Below are 17,837 nucleotides of genomic sequence, written 5' to 3'. Positions count from 1 at the left end.
TATCTATATACAAATGGCTGTGGATGTGTCTTTGTGTGTATGTTCCAGCATAACTCTGAAATGCCTCGAGCAATTTCAACCAAACTTGGTACACAGATGACTTACTCCCTAGAAAGAAATACTGTGGGGGGTAAGACACCCCCAACACCCCTTGGTGTGTGTGTGTATGTGTGTGTGTTCCAGCATAACTCTGGAACGCCTGGGCCGCTGAAATGAAAAGGAATGAATTATATCTATAGTGTCAAATCACAGTCCTTTTGACAGTGATAGTGTGCATTTTGGATTCATGTTCTGTTAAGATACAGCCTGTTGTGCCTTAAAATGGCTTCTACTGTACAGCACAGTGGAGTTGCCATGGTAATGGCTTCACAGTACTCCACAAGGCGGCTCCCTCCAGTATACCCGGGCAACGCTGGGTTAACAGCTAGTCACAGTATAAAATTGGCCATCTGGATTGTTCTCGAAATGATACTCTCAATTTTCAGAATTGCCTGACTGTGTCATATTCGACAATGATCGTTAAGATCATGTGCAGATAGAAAGATACTAGACTGTGCAGAGATGGATAAATTGACATTAAAAATATAGGACAAGGAAGAAACAGATTTTTTTTTAACATGGGACTTGTTTTATCAATGGTTAGACAACAGAAGTAGAACTTAGAAAATAAAAAAGTTACCAATATGTATAAGTAAATTATGAAAGATTAATATTATGAATAAGTAAACAATATATTATTATGATCAATTATTACTATGTATAAGCAAAGAATATGATGATGATGATGATGATGATGATGATGATGATGATGATGACGACTAGGGGTGACATAATAGCAATGTTCCAATATCTCAGGGGCTGCCCACAAAGAAGAGGGAGTCAAGCTATTCTCCAAAGCACCAGAAGGCAGGACAAGAAGCAATGGGTGGAAACTAATCAAGGAGAGAAGCAATTTAGAACTAAGGAGAAATTTCCTGACAGTTAGAACAATTAATCAGCAAGGAAAGTTGTGAAATGGGGCAAAACTCACTTAACAACCATCTCACTTAGCAACAGAAATGTTGGGCTCAGTTATGGACTACCTGTAACTGTCATTGTAGGCTCAACTACAGTCATAAGTCAAGGACCACCTGTTTATGTTACCAGTAAATTATGATCTTAATCTTTGTTCTTCCTGAAGTTCCTCCCCAACCTGTCCAGATATTAAATATGTTGGGTAAAAGAATCATGGTTTTATGGATTCTGATGATATTGCTTTGTGGATTTTTCTGCCAAGGTTCTGGAGATCTACGCCGATCTCCCTCAACACCTCTTCAACTGCTTGTCCACCAACCGTCTGTGTCCCGTCGCTTCGGATTTGTACAAAACTCTCCTACGACTGCAGCGCAAAGCCTGGACAGAGGTGGAGGATGAAGTCTCAGAAGAACAACTGGCTCACAAGTGGTCCAGTTGTTGGTTACCGACCCTCTCTAGTGCCTTGGCCTCTTCTGACCCGTTCCTTCAAAGCAACGCCTCCAGCCACCTTCTCGGGTGGACTTTGAGAGTCTTTCCTGCTTCTTACGCGCTGCTGGCCACAAGATTTGGGGGCAGGGAGGCCTCTCAGCTCCGAGCGTGGGTCTCCTTGTTGAACGTTCAAAAGACCCTTGCGGGAGACTTGCTCACAGATGAGGAGACCTTGAAGAGACTCACCTGGTGCCTCTTCTCCAAAGAAGAAATTGTCCGTCTGGCAGCCTTGGGCTTCCTCTGCTCAGCTCCCAAGACCAGTCAGGTCTTATCGGAGAGGGAGATCCAACTCTTAAAAGAATTCCTGCCCCTGAATTTGAGTTGCGATTCCTCTTCTTTTCGGCAACTCCTTCAAGCCATGGTGAAGAAGGCTTTGGTCAGAATGAGGGACAGTTCTCTAGCTGTGCTTCGGCAACAGAAGGCCAACCAGAAGGAAAGCTTGGTCAGAAAGGATCAAGAAAGAAAAGTCCTTCAAGTTGTAGGTGAGTTACCTCCTAACCATGCTTAGAGGCTGTGCCAGAAACAATGGGTCAAATTTAGGTAGTCCTCAAATGAAGATCGTGTGCGGCTTGCGAGGATTGTCGTTGACAAACATTGGATAGAAAAAGGAGCTGTTGAAGAAATGGATTTTGAAATTGACTGAATTAGCAGAGATGGTGAAATGAACTGGTTTGATTAGAGATAATGGACTAGACAGCTTTGTAAGAGACTGGAAACCGTTTATGGACTTTCTGCGCGCTAAATATAATAACAGATGGTTAACAAAGGGATTTGAAGATTAGTGAAGCTGTTCTTTCTTTCTTTCTTTCTTTCTTTCCTTCTTTCTTTTTCCTTCCTTCCTTCCTTCCTTCCTTCCTTCCTTCCTTCTTTCCTTCTTTCCTTCTTTCTACACACACACACACACACACACACACACACACACACACACACATACATACCAGTGGTGGGTTGCTACTGGTTCACCCCAGTTTGGGCGAACTGGTAGTAGCGGCGGCAGGAGACTCCGCCCACCCGCCTAGATGTCATCAAATACGATCTGCCCATGCGCAGAAGTGGCACACGCACGAGTGAACTGGTAGTAAAGGTAAGTGAAATCCACCCGATACATACATATATCTACATACACGGAATTGGAACACACACATATATATATATCCTCAAATTATGACCAAATTTGGAACCACTCCTCAAATTATGACCACAATCTCTCCTCACAGAGAACAGAACAGAAATCTTTCTCCACCCAGATATTTCCCAGATGTTCCTCATTCATCCACCTTTGTGTCGGTCATGCAAAAAAATATATCTTCCTTTATCTAGAGTTTGTGGATTGGCTGCTGAAGCTCTGCATGACGTCTCTGATGTCAGGTTCCAACTACCAAAGGAGGAAAACAGCTCTTCTTCTCCTGGCAGCCATCTTGGAGACCTTCACAGACACTTGGAGACCCGAGAGAAAGAAGGGCCAGCCTCCACGTAAGTGGCTTTATCCCACCTTCTCCAGCCCAAGGATGGAGAAAACATGGGTTGGCCTCCAAATCTCAGATTCCTTCAGTCAGCACAAGCCCACGCGGTGGTGTAGCCTTCAAAAATAGGGATCCAGTGAAGACTGTGGTGGCATCTCCACCTGCACTGGAAGGAGGGGTTAAGAAGGGGCTAAGTTTATTTATTTATTTTATTTATTTGATTTGTATACCTCCCTACTCCTGAAGGACTCAGGGCGGTGAACAGCCAAACAATAAAATACATAAATACAAAAAATACAAAAAATTTAAAAACCAAATAAAATCGAATTAAACAATTTTGGCCCGGACAAATTAAAACACCCCAATAATTTAAAAACAGATTAAAATTTACATATTAAAAAAGAGGGAAAAGATTAGGCCAAGCCCGCCTGGTGAAATAAAAAGGTCTTTAGAGCGCGGCGGAAGGTGCGCAGATCCGGGATCCTCCGTATCTCCGGCGGGAGCTCATTCCAGACAGTAGGTGCCCCCCCCAGAGAAGGCCCTCCCCCTAGGGGCCGCCAGTCGACATTGTTTGGCTGACGGCACCCGGAGGAGTCCCTCTCTATGAGAGCGTACCGGCCGGTGGGAGGCTATTGGTGGTAGTAGGCGGTCCCGTAGGTAACCAGGTCCTAAGCCATGGAGCGCTCTAAAGGTGGTAACCAAAACCCTGAAGCGCACCCGGAAGACCACCGGGATCCAGTGCAGCTCGCGCAGGAGCGGTGTTACATGGGAACGCCATGTCGCTCCCATTACCACCCGCGCGGCCGCACTCTGCGCCAGTTTAAGATTAAATAGATGCAGGGGTGAAATCCAGCAGGTTCTGACCAGTTCTGGAGAACTGGTAGTGGAAATTTTGAGTAGTTCGGAGAACTGGTAAATACCACCTGTGACTGGCCCCACCTCCATCTATTCTCTGCCTCCCGAGTCCCAGCTGATCGGGAGGAAATGGGGATTATGGGGAATGCAGTAACCTTCCCCTGGAGTGGAGTGGGAATGGAGATTTTACAGTATCCTTCCCCTGCCACACCCACCAAGCCACACCCACCAAGCCACACCCACCAAGCCACACCCACCAAGCCATGCCACGCCACACCCAAAGAATCGGCAGTAAAAAATTTTTGAATCCCACCACTGTTATGGTTGTTTCATCACTGGAGGTTTTTAAGAAGAGATCGGAGAGCCACTTGTCTGAAATGGTATAGGGTCTCCTGCTTGAGCAAGGGGTTAGACTAGAAGACCTCTGAGGTCCCTCTGTTCGGATTGATTGATAATAGGAGGGTGGGATGTACAAAAGAGATGGGCTGGAATCCTTTGGAAAAGGATTGGGGTGGCAATCTTCTCCTCCCTCCCCACAATTTCCCATGTACGATCTAGTTCACCAGACGCTCTTCAGATATGCTTCCTCCTTCTTCCTAAGCTATGTTTGCTGTCTCTCCAGGCAACATGGCTACCTTATTATGCTGGTCCACGGATAAAGGCTACTGGGACATTTTTTCCACTGGGAACACATTGGCGCTGTTGAGCTGTTTGCAGGATAGCACGAATGAGGTATGGCGGTCCACCTAGCCTTCGCTAATGTTGGAAGAAATGTCCATCTGGGTTCAGTTCCAAGTGGAGAGAAAGACACTGGAAAGACGGAGGCTGATTGGAAGGATGATGTAATGGTGAAGCCGAACCCACCAAGCACGTGTGATTCCGGGGAGCGGAACACACGGCGTGGAGAGCGAGAGGTATTTATACCCTCTCTTGGCCGTTGAACTTGAGCTTCCTGTTCCTGTGGCAAGGACAATGTATTCTATTGGTTGCAGTCAGGCTCCCATGGGGAGCAATGTTTGTCTGAATCAACTTTGGTGGAACCTTGCTGGGTGATGCAATGAAGGAGCTTGGTTGTGCCATGTGGTGAGCTCTGCTGATAGATAGTCCTATTTTCAGACCTGGAAGCCATCTTGAGACCTCTGGAGCAGTGGTGGGTTTCAACTGGTGTGTTGTGGCCACGCCCTCTGAGCCTATCTCATCGGAGGAAGAAAGCTCCGAACATGAGGAAGAGGAGTCAGCCAGGCTTCCCTCTCCAGGCCCCTCCCCTCTGGCACTGTCTCAGGTGCCGGCCGAGGGAGAGGAGATTAGCCAGGAGCCAGGTGTCTCGGATGAGAGCGAAGGAGAGCTGTCATTCCTGGATGCACACCAATGAAGGCGTGATAAACGGTTGCAGCAGTTAAGGAGGCGTGCTAGGGATTAGAACTGAGTCACTGGATCACACCCCAGAGACTATATAAGAGAGGGTGGTGGCTGATAAAACTCCGTGACGAACAAAAACGAACTTTGGCTAGTCACTTGAACAACGTCTGAAGCTGCCGAAAGGGATATTGTTTTGCTGGACTATTTGCAATGCGTATGTAATTTTATGTTATCTGTTGCAGTAAAAGCTCTTGGCAGACGGTGCTTATATTGCTGCCAAGTTTGAGATAACGACCTGTGTGCGTGCCAAGTGCTTTCTTAACCCTCGGCTGGCTGTGTTTGTGTGTGGGTGTGGACGGGGACAGATCATGGTGTTACCACCAGTTCGCTTCATGCACACACTTCTCTGGCTCCAGAGAAGATTAGGCATATGAAAACACCTCCTTCATCCTTCCCTAATGTTCATTTCTGAACAGAAGCCTGCTTGAAAACTATTTCCCAGCTTGCTGGACACAATGCAGGGCGCCCTGTCATCTGCTAGAGGTCTTCTCCTTATGGAGTCTTTCTTCTGTTTCCACCCAGATCCGTGAGTTGGCCTCAGAGTTGCTGATCTCTTACTTCCCACCAGATTTGCCGGGCTCTGCTGCTGTAGCTCTTTTTGGGTGGGCCCTAGAAGCCGTAAGCAGTCCCCGGGTTCAAGAGAGCGAAGCAGGGGCAGCAGTGATGAAGACTCTGCTTCCCAAGTAAGACTTTGCTTCCTGGTTTTCTTGGCCTTTAAGCTCAGTTGCTGAAATAAAGACGGAGGGAAGGAAGGAAGGAAGGAAGGAAGGAAGGAAGGAAGGAAGGAAGGAAGGAAGGAAGGAGGAAGGGAGGGAGGGACGAAAATGGGAGGGAGGGAGGAAGGAAGGAAGGAAGGAAAGAAAAGAAAGAGAAAGAAGGAAGGAAGGAAAAGGAAATAAGGGAGGAAAATGGGAGGGAGGGAGGGAGAAAAGAAAGGAAAGGAAAGGAAAGGAACGGAAAGGAAAAGAAAGAAAGAAAGAAAGAAAGAAAGAAAGAAAGAAAGGAAGGAAGGAAGGAAGGAAGGAAGGAAGGAAGGAAGGAAGGAAGGAAGGAGGAAGGAAGGAAGGAAGGAAGGAAGGAAGGAAGGAAGGAAGGAAGGAAGGAAGGAAAAGGAAATAAGGGAGGAAAATGGGAGGGAGGGAGGGAGGAAAGAAAGAAAGAAAGAAAGGGAAAGAAAGAAAGAGGGAAAGAAAGGGAAAGAAGGAAGGAAAATGGAAAAAGGGGAAATGGGAGGGAGGGAGGGAGGAAAAAGGAAAAAAGAAAGAAAGAAGGAAGAAGGAAGGGAGGAAAATGGGAGGGAGGGAGGAAAAAAAGAAAGAAAGGGAAAGAAAGAACGAGGGAAAGAAAAGGAAAGAAGGAAGGAAAATGGAAGGGAAAATGGGAGGGAGGAAGGAAGGAAGGAAAAAGGAAAGGAAAGAAAGAAGGAAGGAAGGAAAATGATAGGGAGGGAGGGAGGAAGACAAGTCAGAATAACAGAAATAACAGAGTTGGACTTGTTCCATCAACCCAACAGAGACTGTGTTCAGGATCAAGTCTGTTGGGCCAAGTTCACCTCTGCTTAACTCCATCAGGTTGGATCGTCATATCTTGGAGCGGTCATTGTTGGGAACTGAGAAGGAGTCAACTATGCCATGCAAATATCTCTCTTTTCTTGAACATTTGCTCAACATGCTACGGAACCATTTTGTCACAGCTTCTCGTGACTTATTGTTGGCAGCTCACACAACCCCAATACATGGTCAGTACCTCATTCTTTTTTTTTTTTCTCCTGAGAGATTAAAATTTAAAAAAAAGTGGCGGGGACATATATCTATATGGAAGATGCTATGAGCTTCAGCTCTTGGATGAGAAGTGAAACATCTTCAAAGAATTTGTGGGTTGTAGAGATCACTCCCCACCGGGCCGCTGTGGGTAACCCTGGGAGACATCCTTGAGAGAGATATGTCTGGAATGTGCTTTCGTTTTTGGTTGCCTTGTTGCTTCGCCGGTTTCCCATCCCCTTTGCTTATGGCAACTCGAGAGCAGGCCAGGGATGCTTTGCGAGTTGGATTCCTTAATTTTTAGCGGGTATGAGATGATGGTTCCAAGTCTTCTGTTGATTTTCTGCAGGGGTGATTTTGGCATTACGGAGATGCCTGCTTGAAGAACCGGAGGTTGTGTCTTCTATGTTAGAAGCCCAGAAGATGCCACACTGGCGGTTATTCTTTCAGCGTTTGGTGATTGCAGTGAGAGACGTCAGTGATTTACTCTTGAGCGTGTTGCAAAGCCATCAAGCATCAAGCACAGACCAACATGGTAAGCCCAAGCCAGCAGGAAAAAAAAAATATCTGTAATCAGGATCCTTTAACCAGGTGTTTCTCAACCTTGGCAGTTTTAAGATGGGTGGACTTCCAACTCCCAGAATTCCCCAGCCAGCAAAGCTGGGAATTGGAGTCCAAGCAACCAAGATGATTAGGGGATTGGAGGCTAAAACATATGAAGAGCGGTTGCTGGAACTGGGTATGTCTAGTTTAATGAAGAGAAGGACTAGGGGAGACATGATAGCAGTCTTCCAATATCTCAGGGGCTGCCCCAAAGAAGAGGGAGTCAAGCTATTCTCCAAAGCACCAGAAGGCAGGACAAGAAGCAATGGGTGGAAACTAATCAAGGAGAGAAAGTGAAACTCCTCTCCTCTGCTTGTGTTTTGCATTTGGAACAGATTTCTTTTCAGGTGGGAAGTAGAACTCCTTAGCATCAGAGCATGTTAATCATAATATAGGAAATACTAATACTGTGATGGTCCTTTGTTAGTGAGCACCTAGAAGCCAAGAGGAACATACATGGCAAATTTCAAGTTTGTAGTCTTTACGGTTCTGGAGATTTCGTGATTAATGCGTGAATGGTTTTCGCTTTTATGTATATAGATTAAGTAGGAGAACATTTCTAATTTACGTTGATGAGCAAAAGCCATCTCTGGATGATATTCATGCTCAATTCTTGATGCCTGGCTGAAATTGATTGGCAAAGAATTATGCCACCCGAATGTATTATTATTATTATTATTATTATTATTATTATTATTATTATTATTATTTATTTATTTATTTTATTTGGGGCAGCTTCATCACCCTCCTTTGCAGACATGGGAAATGCCATCGGCAGCCTCATCCGGCTAGGAAAAGGCTTGGAGGAGGAGGAGGAAGAAGATATGGTTCTCCTCTCCGAGGAACACAGCCTCATTCTGACCTGTTGTTGGGTCTCGGTTAAAGTGAGTAGTTTGTGAATACTTCGAGTTTCTTGCATGAAAGATTTAATCCAGTCTTCTGTGCTCAAAAGGGCAGTTCTCCTAATGCTCTCTCTCAAGGCTGTCTCCCAGGGTTACCCACAGCGGCCGGAGGGGAGTGACCTTTACCACCCGTGAAATTGCTCCATTGGCAAATGTGACTGATGACACACCCTGGGGGGAGGGGGGAAACAGGGTCAAATCTGGGCCGTAAATTACGTGGGGTTAGAGTTGGCTTCCCTTGGAACGTGCTGACATGAAGCTCCTAATAAATAACTGGATTTCTTTTGAAGCTTGGCCTCAAGGCTCATGATTTAATTAGGGTATCTGTTGGAATCCTGATACCCTCTTTAATTAGTATATGGTTCAGCACGATGTGCAGACTCAGAAAAATGGTGTCAGCACTCCAAGCTGCATTCACTCCAGTGCTGACATAAGAAGAAGGTGGGGGCATCTGGCAAGAGGACGCTTGACTTTTCACCTACTTATTTTCCCTGGAGATACTATCCCCTAGGAGATGGGTTGGGAGGGGGGAAATTCCTTTGAGCTGAAGTAGTAGATAACAGCAGAGTGACTTGGAAGATGGCCAATGAGAAGCAGAGCAGTGGGGAAAGGAAAGGGTGGGTTTGGACCAGGAAGTCAGTGTTGGCTGCAACTGAGTCGGAGTTTCGATTGTTGTGCCTAATAAATGAAAGATTTTGATCAAGGACTATTTCAAACAAATAGTTTATTTGAGACGACACCGAATCCTGACAAATGGATTAGTTCAGCTACCAGCTTAAGCTCAGTCAGCAGGCAATGAAATCAAACTCTTTCATGGACTTTTCAAGATTGCACCACCTCATGGACTGGAGATAGGATAGCACCATGAAGCATTAGATACATCCGAAACCTCTGTAGCATCGAAGATGCGAGAATTCCCTTACTCCACCTAACTTTTTCTCACCTTTTACTTTTAACTGTCAAGGAAATTGGGATGCTCTTGGGAGGCCTCGCGGAGAAAGTTCTACCTCGGCCACTCTCGACAGGATGGGAGCCTCTCCTGCCTCTTCAGGTTGTCCACATGGCTTCCAAGGTGTTCCAAGACATCTTGCTGAAGTGCCGGCATTGGGTAAGGGATCCCTTAGGAATGGAACCAAAACAGGCTAGTGAAGGAATTTTAATCCTGGTGGGTTGCCATCAATGAAATATGATGAGCTTGATTCATGATTCAAGCAATGGGGGGGAAACTAATAAGCAAAGGATGGAAACTAACCAAGGAGAGAAGCAACCTAGACATTTCTATTCTATTCTATTCTATTCTATTCTATTCTATTCTATTCTATTCTATTCTATTCTATTCTATTCCATTCCATTCCATTCCATTCCATTCCATTCCATTCCTTATTTCTATTCTATTCTATTCTATTCTATTCTATTCTATTCTATTCTATTCTATTCCATTCCATTCCATTCCATTCCATTCCTTATTTCTATTCTATTCTATTCTATTCTATTCTATTCTATTCTATTCCTTATTTCTATTCTATTCTATTCTATTCTATTCCTTATTTCTATTCTATTCTATTCTATTCCATTCTATTCTATTCCTTATTTCTATTCTATTCTATTCTATTCTATTCTATTCTATTCTATTCCTTATTTCTATTCTATTCTATTCTATTCTATTCTATTCTATTCTATTCTATTCTATTCTACTCCTTATTTCTATTCTATTCTATTCTATTCCTTATTTCTATTTTATTCTATTCTATTTTATTCCATTCTAGTCTAGTCTATCCTTATTTCTATTCTATTCTATTCTATTCCTTATTTCTATTCTATTCTATTCCATTCCATTCCATTCCATTCTTTATTTCTATTCTATTCTATTCTATTCTATTCTATTCTATTCTATTCTATTCTATTCTATTCTATTCTATTCTATTCTATTCTATTCTTATTCTATTCTAAAGCCAGTCTCCCACTCTCAGCAACTTCTCCCTGAGTACAAAATAGGTTGTGGAGTGAAGTATAGAATCAGCTACAGGTAATTCTTAACTTATGACCAGAATTAAGGACTGGTTTCCCCCCCCCCCCCCCCCCCCGTCCATGAATCTGATCTTTGGCAGCTGAACTTCAATCAATTCTCTTTTTGCTCCCCTTCTTTCCCTTTTCTGATTAGGGAGCTGTGGAAGGCTGCAGCGTGGGCTTCACCAAGTTTTGTACCACTCTGCTCAGTCACCCCAGCCCAGAGCTACAAAACATCCCACGGACTATGCTCACCCAGGTAGGATCTCTCATTTAGCCATTGCCAGCAGGTATTTATTGATTTAAGAAAAAATTTATATGGCCGCCCACTCACTCTCGGTGACTCTGAGGGGATTCTTCCCCCCAAAAAAATAATATATTACAAGTGCTCCTCCAAAATAGAGGTAGTCCTCCATTTATGGCGGTAATGGAGCCTGCCCATCATGATTGTAAATTGCAATGGTTGTAAAGCAAGTCACTCACGTGGCTGATTTTATGGCTTTTGTGGCAGTGGGTCATAAAGTGGATGCTGTGGTCATTAAAGTGAACCAGTGTTGCGCTAAGATGGGCAGCCAATAAATTTGAGAGAGAGAAAGAGGGAGGGAGAGAGAGAAAGAATGAGAGAGAAAGAAAGAGAGAGAGAGAGAAAGAAAGAAAGAGGGAGGGAGAGGGGAGAGAAAGAATGAGAGGGAAAGAGAGAGGGGGAGAGAATAAGAGGGAAAGAGAGAGAGAAAGGAAGGAAGACAAAGAAAGAGAAAGAGAAAAAGAAAGAAAGGAAGGAAGGAAGGGAGAGGAGTGGGAAAGAATGAGAGTGTCAGCGCTTCAACGCTGGCATAGAGAGCAGAGGAGAGAGAGAGATAAGCTCTGAATTTTTGCCTGCTAAATCCCTTTGAAGTCGGGTTGTCGTGGAAATGAGGGGGGGGGGACATTCCTGGGAAATGACGAGACAAGAAGTCTGAAGAATGACTTGGAAGATAGCCAATGAGAAGCAGAGATTTGGGGATTGGAAAGGGAGGGGTTGGGGGGCAAAAGGTCAGTCTTGTCCGCATCGAGTCATGATCCGGTGGCTGTGCTCAATTAAAGAAAAGATTTCCTTAAATATTGGCAGTTTGGAAATTCATTTATTTTGAGATAGCATCGAAGTCTGACAGAGAGAGAAAGAGTGGGGGAGAGTCACCCAGCTGACTTTTATGTCTAAGGCGGGACTTGAACTCATGCCCTCTTGCTTTCTAACCCAATTCCTTAACCACTAAAATTCTCTTTCAAGGGTCTGGCTTTGTTAAACAGCCCCAGAGGAAGCTCCGTCACTCGCAGGGCAGCCGGTTTCCCAATGCTCTTCCTATGCATTACGACAGGGGAAGATCCCGCCAAGTCCCGGCCTCTTCTGACTCACTGCATTCAGACGTTGCTCGCCTTGGCCAACCAACCGATCCCCCACAGCTCAGACCAGACACTGGATCTGCCTCAGGTAAGGACACAACTCTGTTAATCTGCATCTGTACTTTATGGTCCAGCAGAGAGCTACTGAACCTTGAAGAAGACAAGCAGGGACTTTATGTGATGTCTACACCAAGTCCTAATATTCTGATCAATTCTGGGTCGATGTCAGTGGTGGGTTGCTCCCGGTTCGCACGAACCGGTAGTAAAAATTTGTAGTAGTTCGGAGAACCGGTAATAACATTGGCTGGCCACGGCCCCCGAACCGGTCCCCGGCCCGGTCGCCGCTCGCTTACCCCGCCCACCTCATCAGAGGCTTTTTTTATTATTATTTTTTACTTTTAAAAGAATTTTTTATACAACCTCTTCGGCCGAAAAAAATGCTTTTAAAAGTAAAAAAAAAACCAAAAACCTCTGATGATCACGCGGCTCAGCTGGGATCGTCAGAGGCTTTTAAAAGCATTTTTTTCTGCAACTTCTTAGGCCGAAGAGGTTGTAGAAAAAAAAAAGTGCCTTTAAAAGCCTCTGGGGATCCCAGCTGAGTTGCCTGATCGTCAGAGGCTCCTAAAAGCATTTTTTTTTTCTGCAACCTCTTAAGATTGTAGAAAAAAATGCTTTTAAAAGTTTAAAAAAAAAAAAAAGTTGGCCACGCCCACCCGGTCACATTACCCCACCACCACCACCACCACCAAGCCACACCCACAAAATAAGCCACGCCCACAAAACCGGTAGTAAAAAAAATTAGAATCCACCCCCCGGTCCATGTGTGAATTGATTTCTTTTCCTTTATCTTCTGTAGGTTTCTGCCGTCCACGTTCTTCAAACGTTAGTCCGTGGTTCCCACCTTGGACCTGCTCTGCAACAACACATCACACCTCTGATGGTGTTAGTCCTCAAGGCACTAAGCTCCCCGAGTTGGGCTATGAGAAACGCAGCCAACCAACTTTTCGGTAAATCCGTTCACGGTCTTCCTTTGGAAGCTTACATCTGTTTCATTGCTGAGATGTCTTCAATCCAGATTCTCGGTTCCCAAGCTCCGTTTTCTGCTGGGACGGCCTCCCGCAACCCTCTGCCAGGGAAAACGGAGGTCAGGAAGGCCACATGCGGTCTTCCCGAGCTCCGTTTTCGCTGGCAGAGGTAACAGGCCAGTCCTTCGCTGTTTCCAGGGTGGCCCCGTGGTCCGGATCCGGCCTCCGGGCCTTGAGTTTGACACCTCTGTCCTAGGAGATCTCAAATGTTTTTGAACTATTGGGCTCACATCCTGGGCACTAGAAAAGATTGTACTTGACTTACAACTAGAAGAGCCTTGGTGGCTCAGCAGACTAAAGCGCTGTTAAGTAACACCAGCTGCCTGCAATTACTGCAAGTTCAAATCTCACCAGGATCAAGGTTGACTCAGCCTTCCATCCTTCCGAGGTAGGTAAAATGAGGACCCGGATTGTGGGGGCAATAAGCTGACTTTGTATAAAAAAGAACACCGCTCGGGGGGACGAAAGCCCTACTAAGCAGGTATATACAAAAGTATGAAGGCTATTGCTTAACGCATTGTAAGCCACCCTGAGTCTCTGGAAAAGAGCGGCATATAAATAGAATAAATCAATAAATAAACTACAATGGAGCCTAACATTTTTGTTGCTAAGCAAGGCAATGATTAAGTGAGTTTTTTTGCTTTGTTTTTTGGCATAAAGTTTTTTTTATTTTTTAACTTGTAAAAATTCCATTTTCAATTAAACAGTGTGTCGTCTGGGTACAAATAGTTTAATGACTGAGTTGTCATTTGCAATGGTGGCCTCTAAGTAAATATTAGAGCCTCGGTGGCGCAGTGGTTAGAGTGCAGTACTGCAGGCTACTTCTGCCGATTGCTAGCTTCCTGCAGTTCGAATTTGGCAGTTCGAATCTCACCAGACTCAAGGTTGACTCGGCCTTCCATCCAATGGTGAAATGTAAAATTTGTTACTACCGGTTCTGTGGGCGTGGCTTGGTGGTGGGGGTAATGTGACTGAGTGGGCATGGCCAACTTTTTTTTTTTTTTTTACTTTTAAAACCATTTTTTCTACAACCTCTTCGGTTGTAAAAAAAAAAATGCTTTTAAAAGCCTCTGAGATCCCAGCTGAGTTGCCTGATCGTCAGAGGCTTTTTTTTCTTTTAAAAACATTTTTTCTAAAAAGCATTTCTAAAAAAAAATGCTTTTAAAAGCCTCTGACGATCAGGCAACTCGGCTGGGATCGTCAGAGGCTTTTTTTTTTTTTTTTTACTTTTAAAAGCATTTTTTTCCAGCTGAAGAGGTTGTAGAAAAAATGCTTTTAAAATTTTTTTTTAAAAAAGCCTCTGATGATCGCGCGGCTCAGCTGGGCATTGGGGTGGGGGGCAGGGATTTTTGCTACCAGTTCTCTGAACCTCCCGCCGCCATCGCTACCGGATTAGGCGATCCGGTCTGAACCGGGAGCATTTTACCCCTGCTTCCATCCTTCCAAGGTGGGTAAAATGAAGACCCAGATTGTTGGGGGGCAAGAGGCTGACTCTGTAAACCGCTTAGAGAGAGGCCTGTGAAGCACTGTAAAGCGGTATATAAGTCTAAGTGCTATTGCTATTACCTGTACATTCATTTGTTTTTTGGGAACGCGGTTCTTTCTAACTTCCGATCTTGTTTTCCTCCAGGCGCCTTGACTGTTCGCCTCCTCGGGCAGAAATGGAGTTCCGAGGACGGCCGTGCCAAGGACGGAGTAAGCCCGGAAGCTCTCTTTGCCCGACATGTTCATTTGAGAAGCATCCTACTTGGAGAATTGTCCCTGGCTGTGGAAGTGTCCATATCTGAAGGACAGAGAAGAGGGAAATTCCACCTCTGTCCTTCCCTGTACGCTGTCCTCACTTTTCTGGCCAAGCTACAGCCCAGCAGAGACACTCAGGACAGGTAAGTTGGGAAGACAATTTGGTGGGACCTCAAAACCAAGATGAAATCGTCAAGGTGGAATCATTGAGTCATTTAAAGTTAATAAAACTATGAAGACTCTTTGAGTTCAAGGCCATTCAGGATGCAGGAGAACCATCTCAACGGCTGCACTGGCTAGCTAACATCTCTAGCACTGATGATGTTACCTAGTGGGGTCATGAAATGTCTGCAAGAGAACAACCAAGCTCGGAGAGCACCAAGGACCCCACAGTCCTCTTCTTCCTCCCTCCCTCTCTGCAAATCCCACTCCCTTCTAGCACTGATGACGTAACCTAGTTGGGTAATGCAATGTCTGCAAGAGAAGAATGAAGCTCAGAGAGCACCAAGGACTCCATAGTCATTCTCCTCCTCCTCCTCCTCCTCCTCTCCACAAACTCCACCTCCCTTCTAGCACTTACCTAGTTCGGTAATGTGGCAGGAAAAGATGTAAAATGGGGCCATGAAACTCACTTAACGAATGTTTCACTTAGCAGTATAAATTTTGGGCTCCCTTTTTTTTTTTTTATTGAAAAAGTTTTTCAAATAGATTTTTCCCCACTTTTTTTCCCCCCTCCCTCCTCCCTAACCCCCCCTCCCCCTCCCCTCCCCCCATGGCTTCTCCAAAATAAAATCCAAATTAATATCAAATTATATAATACTTTACCATCCTTTTACAACACCCCCCACATGCTAACCATTTCTTTTCTAACATTATTATTATATCCCCCCTATACTATACCTTTCGAAGCAACCTTCAGCTATATAACTATATAATAATCCTAATTTAGCATTTATTCAACTCATAATCTACCCATTTCCTCCATCCCCACACATATGTCTCTTAATTCAAATCTTTTAAGTATATTAATATCTGAACATAACATCCCTTTTCCTAAGCTAAACAATCAGTAACCTAACCTATCTCCACCCACTTTCCTACAGGTCTACCATACATAATATTTTTAATATCTTTATTCTTCTGCACCACTAAAAGATATTTCCATATATAAACAAAATCCTCAAATGACTTTAAATTTGTAATCCATATAGTATCTTCTGTAATGTCTTTCAACTAGATTATTAATTCCATCGCCCATGTTAGGGTAACATCGAGTTCTGCTTCTAACTTTTTTTATTTATTTATTTATTTTTATATGCCGCCCTTCTCCGGAGATTCAGGGCGGCTTACAATGCGTTGGAAATCCCTTGTGGGACTGCCTGTACTTCGGAGGCTTCCGTTCTCGAGATTGTCGTTCGAGTTTCTCGATTGCCATTTGAGGTTCCACCCCAAAAATGGCGACCAATTTTCCCCCTTCTTTTGCTCATTTTATTCTCTCCAGCACTCTCACCTGCTTCCTGGAGCCCCTGATTCAGCTGTCAGGAAACCCCATTTATGCCGTCCGGGCGATGGCCGCCAAAGCTTTGGTGCCTTTCATTCCGGTGACGGATTACGGAAAGATCGTCTTGCGGTTGGCAGCCAGATTCCCGCAGCGGGAGGCCGCTCTGTCCCATAACGCATTGCACGGATGTCTGCTGCAAATCCAGGCTGTGTTGAATCAAGCTCTGAAGGTCGATCGGTACGTTTGCCTTCCCACCCTGCAAAATATATCACGGGTAGTCCTCGACTTACGACCGAAAACGGAGCCCAGCTTTTCTGTTGCTGAGAGAGACAAGCGGTCGAGTTGAGTTTTTTTGCCCCCCCCTTTTGTGACCTTTCTTGAAGCGGTTGGTAAGTGAATCTCCCTTCCATATTGACGTGTCGGAAGGTCGTAATAAGGGATCGTATGACACACACACGGGATGCTGCAACCGTCGTAAATATGAGTCAGTTGTTAAGAATCTGAATTTTGATCTCATGACCGTGGGGACGCTGCAATCTAACAGATTATAACGGAGTTGGAAGGGACCTTGGAGGTCATCCAGTCCAACCCCCCCTTGCCCAAGCAGGAGCCCCTACACCATCCCTGACAAATGGCAGTCCAATCTCCCTGTGAAGGCCTCCAGTGATGAAGCTCCCACAACTTCTGATGGCAACTTCTGTTCCATCGGTTGATTGTTCTCCCTGTCAGAAAATTCCTCCTTATCCTTATCCATTTTAGTGAACCTTCCTTATGTAATTAGTCATTCTCTTATACATTTCAGTTTTTAACTTCTGTTTCTGCTACCCTGTTTCCCTGAAAAGAAGACATCCCCTGATAATAAGTCCAATCGGGCTTTTGAGCACATGCGTGAAAATAAGCCCTTCCCGAAAATAAGCCTTCCCTGAAAATAAGCCCCTCCTGAAAATAAGCCCTCCTCGAAAATATTTAAAAGCACGTGCAGCCGTTCCCCGCCATTTCCTCTGGTTAGGGTTAGGGAGACAGAGCTGGAAATCAGGTAAGATGGCAAGAGAAACCCCGTCTTGCTCCACGCGCCCCAAAATAATAAGACCTCCCCGAAAATAAGGCCAAGCGCTTATTTCGGGGTTTAAAAAAAATATAAGACAGAGTCTTATTTTCGGGGCCTTCCGCCATGCCCTTAAAACTTTCTTTTTTCAGCAAGCCAGGCTGGCTTAACATATTTTTTAACATATTTTTAAATATTTTTAATTGGTTTGTTATCTTAAATTGGGGCCAAATTAATATATTCCCTTTTAATTGTTTTTAATTTTATATTGTATGTTTTTATCTGGCTGTACACCGCCCTGAGTCCCTCGGGAGAAGGTGCGGTATATAAATTCGAAATAAAATAAATAAAAATAAAAATAAATAAATAAAGTAGTTAGCCATTGATAAAACAAATCCCGTGTTAAAAAGTATTGAGTTTCTTCCTTCTCCTTAATTTGTAATGTTAATCTATTCATTTTTGCACATTCTAATATTTTTTTAAAATTACGTTTTCCTCTGTAGGGATTGCTTCGTTTTTCCACTGTTGTGCAAACACAATTCTAGCTGCTGTTAATACGTGTAAAATTAGATAC

The 17,837-nt window shown here is 44.4% G+C and overlaps 1 protein-coding gene across 1 annotated transcript in view; it reads left to right on the top strand.

Moving 5' to 3' along the window:
- The window catches only part of LOC139321975 (tRNA (32-2'-O)-methyltransferase regulator THADA-like), a 42,400-nt gene that overhangs the window by 16,133 nt on the left and 8,430 nt on the right, over positions 1–17,837 (top strand). The window contains exons 12-24 of the mRNA XM_070950931.1: positions 1,277–1,985; positions 2,824–2,976; positions 4,444–4,553; positions 5,763–5,923; positions 6,812–6,978; positions 7,350–7,535; positions 8,339–8,487; positions 9,470–9,613; positions 10,667–10,771; positions 11,780–11,980; positions 12,749–12,899; positions 14,608–14,860; positions 16,219–16,455. Coding sequence (XP_070807032.1) covers positions 1,277–1,985; positions 2,824–2,976; positions 4,444–4,553; positions 5,763–5,923; positions 6,812–6,978; positions 7,350–7,535; positions 8,339–8,487; positions 9,470–9,613; positions 10,667–10,771; positions 11,780–11,980; positions 12,749–12,899; positions 14,608–14,860; positions 16,219–16,455 — 2,726 coding nt within the window. The remainder of the gene's footprint in view (positions 1–1,276; positions 1,986–2,823; positions 2,977–4,443; positions 4,554–5,762; positions 5,924–6,811; positions 6,979–7,349; positions 7,536–8,338; positions 8,488–9,469; positions 9,614–10,666; positions 10,772–11,779; positions 11,981–12,748; positions 12,900–14,607; positions 14,861–16,218; positions 16,456–17,837) is intronic.

Source organism: Pituophis catenifer, unplaced genomic scaffold, assembly GCF_029215685.1.
Source record: "Pituophis catenifer annectens isolate HBS135680 unplaced genomic scaffold, rPitCat1.0.hap2 SCAF_10, whole genome shotgun sequence".
Taxonomy (NCBI): domain Eukaryota; kingdom Metazoa; phylum Chordata; class Lepidosauria; order Squamata; family Colubridae; genus Pituophis; species Pituophis catenifer.
The sequence above is the reverse complement of the archived record's forward strand: the minus strand, read 5'-3'. Positions and strand labels throughout refer to the sequence as shown.